The following is an 8,996-nucleotide window of genomic DNA, read 5'->3' as shown; positions in this document are numbered from 1 at the left end:
TTGTCCCATCAGCTTGGCTGAGATCTTCACCGCGCGTGGAGAGGCGTGGGGGGCACGGCAGCTCAGTGTCACCCGTCTCGGGGACCTCCATGGTCCCCTTGGGCAGGGACAGACCCCTACAAGGGTGGGGCACCTACTTGGCCACCTCCTTGAAGGTTTTCCTCCTGGTGACGGTGGGTGCCCTTGGAGACGTAGACCTTCCAGGCGTCGGGCTGCGGGGCGGGCAGGGGGTCAGCTGTGGGGCTGCGGGGCCGTGGGGTGGTGGGGCTGTGGGGCCAGGCCCACCTGGTAGCGGAAGGTGGGGCAGAGCTGGTAGTTGACCATCTCCTGGTGGAAGACGGGGTGTGAGGCTGCCGGAGGAGATGGGGGGCACGATCCAGACCCAGTCGGCCGTGGCACCCGCCCCGCGTCCGCAGCTCGTTCTCCATGTGCTTCACGAAGGACTCGGTGGCCGCGTGGTGGTCCACGATCGTCACCTTGGCCACCTGCGGGGACGGAAGGCTGGGAAGTGGCCGGCATCTGCCCCAGCATCGTGGAGGCGGTGCCAGCATCCCCGCGGCGTGGGCGGGTGCTGGCGTCCCCCCAGCGGCGCCGTCCCACCTGGTAGCTGTTGCAGCACGGCGACGTTCACTCTCCACCGCCGCCTTGTCCTTCCAGAGGGACGACGTCGTCCGTGTGTGTCCAGCCCCATGCGCAGGGCCACCTCCTGCCGGCAGCGCGGGGGTGGGGGGCTCAGAGGGGGGTCCCGGTGCGGGGCCGCGGGGCGCGGGGAGGCGCGCGGGGCTCACCGGCAGCAGGTTGTAGCGCTGGCTGTCGCAGAGGTTCCTGTGCCGATCTCGCTGCTCATGTACCAGCCGTTGAAGGGGGCCGCCGGGAACTCCAGCCCCCCGATCTCCAGCAGCATGTTGGAGAGGACGGCCGGCAGCGCGTACCACCGCAGCCCTCCAGCTCCCCAAACCACTCCAGCCTGCAGGGAGGGGGGGGGGGGGGCTCTGGCTGGGGACCCACACCGGCCCCAGCTCCCCAGCGTGGGTCCCCCAGCCTCCGCCCCAGCCCCACTCCCATCCCCTCCCTGGGGGGTGTGTGCTTGGGACCCCCCACGGCCAGGCGGGGTGTCCTGTTGGGGGTCAGGAGCATCCCTTGGGGCCGGGGGGGGGGGCACGGCCCCACTCACGTCGGGTGCTGGAGGGGCACCTCGAGGACCAGCTCCGGCGGGAGGGGGGAAGAGCTCGGGGGGCTCCTCGGGGCCCTGCAGCAGCAGCGGCAGGACGTCGAAAGCGGCCACCGCCGGGGGCTCCAGCCGTAAGTGGACGCAGAGCTGGGGGGCGGCAGCGGTCAGGGCAAGGGGCAAGCGCCGGTGGGGGACGTGCTGGGGTGCGGGGTGGGTGGGTGGGGGGTCTCCCAACCTCGGTGATGTCGACATTGGCCGGGTCCCCCTGCACGGAGCCGTCGGGCTGCCGGTACCCGGCGTAGCGGATCAGCTGCGTGTTCCAGATGCGGAAATCGCTCCCCGTCCCGGCGTCCGCTGGGGGAAGATGGTGATGGCCGACCTGGGGGGGGGGGGGGGGTCGGGGCATGGGGTCACCAACCAGGTCCTGCCCCTGGGTGGGGGGTCTGGCCAGCGGCCGAGCAGGTCTCTCACCGAATGTTGCCGCGGTTGGTGGCGTACTGGATGTGGGTGCAGAGGAAGCTGAACATCTCCGCCACGCCGGCGCAAGTCCCGGGCGTCGAACACCTGCGGGACGGGGGGAACCGTGGGGCAGGCGTGGGGCAGGGGGTCCCTGCGGGTGCCGTGGGGGCGCCCCCCGCCCTCACCTGCAGCTTGTTCCACTGGATGCGGCCCACGCAGCGGGCGGCGTTGCGCCAGGCCTGCTTGGCCCCAAAGACCAGCTCGGGCTCCAGCAGCTGGTAGGTGCCGGTGGCGCCGATGGCGGCTTCCACCTCCCGCAGCCGCTGGGCGTGAGCCGGGGAGTTCTCCCTGCGGGGACCCCTGTGCCTCAGCCCCCGCCCGCTCTGCTCCCCAAGAGCCCCCCGCACTTCTGCGGGGTGCCCCGGGCAGGGCCGGGGCTGGGGGGGTGCCCTGGGGGGGGCAGGTGGGGATGTGGGGTGCCCTGGGGCACAGCTGGGGCTGGGGGGTATCTTTGGGACAGGGATGGGGATAGGGGGGTGTCCCGGGGCAGGGGTGGGGATGTGGGGTGCCCTGGGCACAGCTGGGGTTGGGGGTTATCTTTGGGACAGGGATGGGGATATGAGGTGTCCTGGGGTGGGGTCGGGGTACGGGATGCTTTGGGGGCAGGGGATGGGGATATGGGGTATCTGTCCCATACAGGACTGGGGTTGTGGGGTGCTCAGGGCAACAGCCGGGGTTTTGGAGGTACTTTGGGGTAGGGATGGGGATGTGAGTAGGGCACAGCCGGGGTTTTGGGGTACTTTGGGGTAGGGATGGGGATGTGAGGGTGCAGGGTGCTTTGGGGCAAGGATGGGGATATGGGGTGTCCCGGGGCAGGGGTGGCACTCTGGGGTATCTCTCTCATGCAGGGCTGAGGCTGTGAGGTGCTCAGGGCACAGTCGGGGTTTTGGGGTACATTTGGGCAGGGATGGGACTGTGGGGTGCTCTGGGGCAGGCCGGTGCCGTGGCCCCCCCGCCCCGCTCACCGCCGCAGGGACAGGTAGTACTGGGTGATGAAGTCCCGGGCCAGGCCCAGCAGCTCCTCGGCGGGACGGGCCCCCTCGGGCACCGGGGCCTGCAGCGGCCGCGGCAGCACCAGCGAGCCCAGGCACCGCTGCCCTGAGCAGGGCAGCTCCTGGGGGGGGGGGGTCACCCGGGGGGCTCTGCCCCGCACCCCCGGTCGCAGACCCCCGCCAGCCCTGCACCTCCATCCACTCATACCCCATCCTGTGCCCAACAGCCCTGCACCCACCATCCTGCACACCCCCATCCTGCACCCCCAGCCCCGTGGCCCCCAGCCCTGTAAACCCCAGCCCCGCACACTCAGCCCTGCACCCCCCAGCCCTAAACACCCATCCCCACGCCGCCCAGTCCTGCAACCCCAACCCTGCGCCTCCCAGTCCCACATCCCCCAGCCCCGTGCCCCCCGTTCCTGCATCCTTCCATCCTACACCCCCATTTCTGCACCCCCATCCTGTCACCCCCATCCCCATGGGCCCCATTCCCGTAAATCCCGGCCCCACATCCCCCCAGCCCTGCACCCCCAGCCCTGCAGCCCCACCACCTGCAGGGCCTGGGCGCAGAGGGTGTCGTAGCCGATGCTCCCCGTCTCCCAGTTCTTCAGCCGGGCAAAGCGGGGGGGCTCCGCCGGGCGGGTGGGCGCCGAGCTGGGGGGAGGGGGGGGGGGGGGGGGGTGTACAGCCCTGAGCCCTGCCCAGGCACGGGGGTGGAGAGGGGTGCCCCCCAGCCTGCTCCACGCATAGAGCACAGCCAGGGGACCCGGGGAGGCGGGGGACCCCCCACACACACTTGCACCCCCGGGGGGCAGTGGGGCGATGGGATCAGTGGAGGTGGGTTGTGTGGGGGGGCGGGGGGGCTGTGCTGGGGACATGGGGGGTGACGGGGGACCTCTCCTGACCCCCGGCCCGTGGTGCTGGTGCGGTGGCCCCGGGCTCCATGGGGCTGAGCTGGGGGGGGGGGCGTGGGGCGTTCCTGGGCCTCATGCGTGTGCATGAGCGTGAACAATGGCCGTGAGTCAGCGCGGGCTCCCGGCCACCGGGGGGGGGGGGGTGTTGTGTGAACCGACCTCCCGGACGTCCCCTCCGCGCTGGGGTGTCCCCACGTGTCCGTCCTGGCACAGCTCGACCTCCCACCCCCTCTCGACCCCACAAGCCCCCTCCCCATATGTCCCCACACGAACGTCCCGTCCACCCCAGCGCACCCCGGTAGGTCCCAACGCGCCCCACGGGGGGCCAGGGGCTCCGCAGTGGGGCTGCCGGGGACACGCCGTGGGGCAGGGGATGCCGGTGCGGTGCCAGGGGGGCACCACGGGCAGGCGGGCGGAGGGCTCTGCCGCCCGTGGCCGCGCCACATCCCGCCCCGGCGAGAGCCACCACGCGTGCCGCCCCGGCGGGGACACGTCTCACCCGGGCTCCGGCCGTGCGGGGACACCCCCGTGAGCCGCGGTGGCACCAGGCAAAAGCGGGGCCGAGCGAGGGGGTCCCCGTCGAGGCGCGGCAGCCGGCAGCCCCGACGTGCCAGGGCCCGGCGGTCGCCGGTGCCCCGTCCGTCCCGCCCCGCCCCGCCACCCCGCGCACCCACCTGCCCCGCTCGGGGCCGGCGCTCTCCTCGGGCGCGGCGCTGAGCTGCCGGGAGCAGAGGCCGAGGCCGCAGGAGCGGGCAGCGCCGGGCAGCACGGCCGGCAGGTTGCCCATCGCCGCCGCCACTGAGCCGCCAGCACCGGGAGCGGCCGCTTCCTCCGGCCGCCGCGGGGAAGTGGTGACCTCGGCCGCGCACACGCCTCCGCCCCGCGCACAATGGGCGCCCCACGGCCGCGACGCCGCCCCACGCGGCGCGGGGCGAGGGGCTTCGCACCCGCTCTGCCCACCCTGCGCCCCGGCGCAGGGGACGCGGCGACGGCAGCGACGGAGGGGGATGGCGCGCGCAGGACCCCCGGCGCGGCCGCAAGGCCCTGGCACAGCTGTGGACCCCCAGCGTGGCCACAGGACAGCCGGCGTAGCCGCGGGACCCCCAGCACGGCCGCAGGACACCCCCCCCCGCATGGCCATGGGACCCCCAGCCCAGCCGCAGGGCCCTCGCCAGGTCACGGGACCCCCAGCACGGCCGCAGGACCCCCCAGCACAGCCTCAGGACCCCCCAGCATGGCCACAGGGCTCCAACATGGCCATGGGACCCCCAGCACAGCCATGGGACCCCCAACATGGCCACAGGGCCCCAGCACGGCCGCAGGACCCCCCAGCATGGCTACAGAGCCCCAGCACAGCCATGGCCCCCCAGAACAGCCACGGGACCCCCCCCACCTCTTCCAGCCACTGCCCCACGGAGGAGTGTGCTCCCCCCCATGGCCCCCAGCCCCACGGCACGCAGGAGCAGGTTTGGGGGCGAGGGGCCGTGGGTTGGGGTCTGCCACCCCCTGCCCCCCCTCCCCCCCCCCCCAACCCTCCTGCCGGGTGCGGGTCCCTTGGGGGGCCATGGGGCAGCGTGTCCGCCCTGGGGGGTCCCACACTTGTGCCAGGAGGTTGGGTGCCCCGCGAAGGTCCCAGGGCACCCCTGGCCCCCCACTCAGGGGCTGCGGGGCGGATGTCCGGAGCAAGCCCCTCATTTCCCACCCCCCCCGCGCAGGGCCGCGCTCCCCACCCAGTTCCTGCCATTGATGTGCCAGGCCGCTCCCCGGGGACCCCCGGGCCGGGCATCCCGAGGGGGGGCTGCACCCCCGGGACCCTCCCTGGAGGGGGTGTGGGGGGCGTCACCCTGGGGAGACTCGACGGGATGAGGCGGGGGGGGGTGTCGCCTTATCGGCTGGGCTGGGGGCGTGCCCCGGTGACCTCAGCGCGGGGCGGGGGGTCCCGGGGTAGGTGAGGAGGGGCCCCTGTGTGGCGGGAGGGGTGCAAGGACCCGCGGGGCGGGGGAGGGTGGGATGTTCTGGGGGTGCGAAGGGGGGAGGGGAGCGGGGCGCGCCCCGGGAGTGGGTGCGGGGTCCCCCGGGGCCCTGCCGGGAGGAGGGGGTGGTCGCAACCCGCGGCCCCCGCAGCCGACGGGAAACCGCGCCCGGCCCCGGCCGCGGCGGTTCCTTCCTGCGCCGGGGGGAAGCGGGGGGGCACCGGGGGGGCACCAGGGGTGACGGGCATCACTGGGGGGGGCCGCGGGACCCCTGAGGGGGCACGGGGGGGGGGGCGGCTGCAGCCCCGCGGCCCCTCCCAGCGCGAGGCGGGGGGTCCCGGTCACCCCGTCCCCGTGGGGGGTCCCGGGCTGCTCCCGCTCCCCGGGGCTGGCCCCGCCCCCCAGCCGGCCCCGTGCCCCGCCCCCTCCAGCTCCCCCATCCTCGCCGGGGGCGGGACAGCCCTGCCAATCACTGCAGAGCGCCCATCCGATTGGCTGCACTTCCGGGGGGGGCGGGTACTCGGACCTGGGGCAGGTGGGGGGGCTGGGGGCGGCTCAGGGCTCGTCCTGCCCCACGGCTCAGCCCCTGCCCCGCAGCCCCCCGCCCCACAGCTCCCCCCGCCCCACAGCTCCCCCCGCCCTGACGCAGGCGCTCCGGCTGTTCTCGGCTCGACCTGGTTCGGCTGAGCTCGGCTCGGCTCGACTCAACTCGGCTTAGCGCGGCACGGCACGGCACGGCACGACTCGGCTCGGCACGGCACGGCTCGGCACGGCACGCCACGGCTCGGCACGGCACGGCTCGGCTCGGCACGGCACGGCACGGCTCGGCACGGCACGGCTCGGCTCGGCTCGGCACGGCACGGCTCGGCTCGGCTCGGCTCGGCTCGGCTCGGCACGGCTCGGTTCGGCTCGGCTCGGCTCGGCTCGGCACGGCTCGGCTCGGCACGGCACGGCTCGGCACGGCACGGCACGGCTCGGCACGGCACGGCACGGCCCAGCACGGCCCGGCAAGGGGACCGGTTGGGGCCGTGCCGGGCCGTGCCGAGCCGGTCGGGTCCCGGCGGCCGCAGCCCCCGCAGCGGGTCCGGGCCGGGTCCGGCGCCCGTTTCAGCACCTGGGACAGAGCCCGGCGGGGCGGCCGGACTGGGACGGGACTGGGACTGGGACTGGGACGGGAGTGGCACGGGACTGGGACTGGGACTGGGACCGGGACCGGGACGGGACTGGGACGGGAGTGGCACTGGCACTGGGACTGCAACTGAGCTGGGACTGGGACATGCACTGGGACCAGTATCATGATTGGGACTGGGACTGGACTGAAACTGGACCTGGGACATGAGCTGTGATTTGGACGGGACTGGGATTGAGATGGGGACTGGACTGGGATTAGGACTGGAGTGGGACTGGGACCAGCATCCGGACCAGCATCATGATTGGGACTGAAACTTGGACTAAGACTCGGACCAGGACTGGGACTGGGATTGGTTTTGAGACTGGGACTGAACTGGGACAGGGACTGGACTGGACAGGGCTGGGACTGGAAACGAACTGGGACTGTGACTGGGTGGGAATCGGGACCGGGACCAGTACAAGGACCAGCATCATGACTGGGACTTGGACTGGACTGAGGCTGGGATAAGGGCTGGGAGAAGAACCTGGACCGGGACAGGGACTGGTTTTGGACTGAGACTGGGACTGGGACTTGGACTGGAGCTGAACTGAGACTGGACAGGACTAGACTGGGACTGGGACTAGGACAGGGACTGGATAGGGACTGGTTCTGGGACTGGACTGGACTGGGACCAGAAGGGGGACTGGGACCAGCACCAGGACTAGAATCATGATTGGGACCTGGATTGGACTGGGACTGGACTGGGACTGGAACTGGGACTGGAATTGAGCCTGGGACTGGACTGGGACTGAACTGGGACTGTGGCTGAACCTGGACAGGGACTTGGACTGGACTGGGACTCACACTGGGACTGGGACTGAGATTGAGTCTGGGACTGTGATTTGGCCTGCAACTGAACTGGGATTGGGACGGGGACTGAGACTGGGACAGGAACTGAACTGGAACTGAGACTGGGGTCAGCATGGGAACCAGTATCATGACTGGGACCTGGATTGGACTGAGACTGGGATTGAACTGGGACTCAGATGGGGACTATGACTGGAATGGGACAGGACTGGAACTGGGACTGGGACTGGAATTGAGATTGGGACTGGACTGGGACTGGGACTGAACTGACTGGGACTGGAATTGGGTCTGGGACTGTGATTGGTACTGGACTGGGACTGGGACCAGGACTGGGACCAGCATCATGGTTGGGACCAGAACTGGGACTAGGACTGGAACTGGAACTGGACTGGAACAACTGAGACTGGGACCAGCACCAGGACCAGCATCATGATTGGGACTGGGACTGAACTGAGACTGGGACTGGGGCTGAGGCCTGGACTGGAACGGGACTGGGACTGGAACTGAACTGGGACTGTGGCTGAACCTGGACTGGGACAGGGACTGGACTGGGACCAGGATCAGGGTTGGGACTGGAGCTGGAACTGGAACTGGGACTGAGACCCAGCACTTGGGATGGAGACTGAGAGCAGGACTGGGACTGGGACCGGAACTGGGACCCAAATTGGGACCCAGCACTGGGACTGGGACTGGCACCAGGACCGGCACAGGCACTGGGCCATACCGGGCCATACTGGACCTTGGCGGACGCTGGGGGGCGTCACACGGGCCTGACCCCGCCTGACCCCGCGGGGGGGCGTTGGGGGCGGGGCGGGGCCGATCGGAGCCCCCGGGCCGGGCGTGGCGGGGGCCCCCCCCCCCCGGGCATCCCCCCCCCCCCCCCCCCCGCCCAGCCCCGCGGCCATTGGCTGCGGCCGCGCTGGCCCCGCCCCCCGGGCCCGGCTGTCAACACGCAGCGCCCGCCGCCGCCCGCCGAGCCCCGCCGGGCTGAGCCTGACCGGGCCGGGCCGGGCCGAGCCGAGCCGAGCCGGGCCGGGCCGGGCGCGGCGGGGGCGGGGGCTCCATCCTCTCCCCGCCACCCCCCCCAGCCGCTCCTTGACTAAATAAGGCCGATGCTGCGGCGCGCACCGACCGGGTAGAGCGGGGGGGCACCGGCACCGCACCCGCACCCGCACCCGCACCGGGGCCGGGCCCGGCGGGCACCGGGCGGGGGGAGGGCCCGGCCTTAACCCCTGCGCTGCCGCCTCGCATCCCGGGGCCGGGCCGCCCCGTTCTCCCCCCCCCCCCCCCCCCCCCCCCCCCGCGGCGGAGCCGCCCCGCCGGCGCCGTCCTTGGCTCAAGGGCAGCGGGACCCCCCGCGGAGCGGGGGCCGCCTCCCCCCCACCCCCCCCCTCCCCGGGGCCCGGCGGCGCGGAGCGGGCGGCGGCGCTGCCCCATGGGCCGGGCAGC

At 72.8% G+C, this 8,996-nt stretch overlaps 1 protein-coding gene across 1 annotated transcript; it reads right to left on the bottom strand.

The window, feature by feature from the left end:
* Positions 1 to 137: 137 nt before the first annotated feature.
* Positions 138 to 4,737, bottom strand: LOC147412625 (nitric oxide synthase 3-like; the record flags this gene model as incomplete). The annotated part of the gene is given in 21 exon segments (XM_086481174.1): positions 138 to 175; positions 177 to 212; positions 286 to 342; positions 344 to 394; positions 396 to 501; positions 618 to 631; positions 633 to 677; positions 680 to 706; positions 789 to 829; positions 832 to 943; positions 946 to 967; positions 1,175 to 1,221; positions 1,223 to 1,318; positions 1,407 to 1,505; positions 1,508 to 1,550; positions 1,643 to 1,716; positions 1,718 to 1,735; positions 1,816 to 1,978; positions 2,656 to 2,804; positions 3,234 to 3,336; positions 4,271 to 4,737. Coding segments are annotated over 21 exon segments (1,808 nt in total), but the record flags the coding sequence as incomplete, so codon positions are not given.
* Positions 4,738 to 8,996: the final 4,259 nt, after the last annotated feature.

This window comes from Leptosomus discolor, unplaced genomic scaffold (genome assembly GCF_034619465.1).
Source record: "Leptosomus discolor isolate bLepDis1 unplaced genomic scaffold, bLepDis1.hap2 HAP2_SCAFFOLD_170, whole genome shotgun sequence".
Lineage (NCBI taxonomy): Eukaryota > Metazoa > Chordata > Aves > Leptosomiformes > Leptosomidae > Leptosomus > Leptosomus discolor.
Note: the sequence above shows the minus strand (reverse complement) of the source record. Positions and strands in the feature narration are given on the sequence as shown.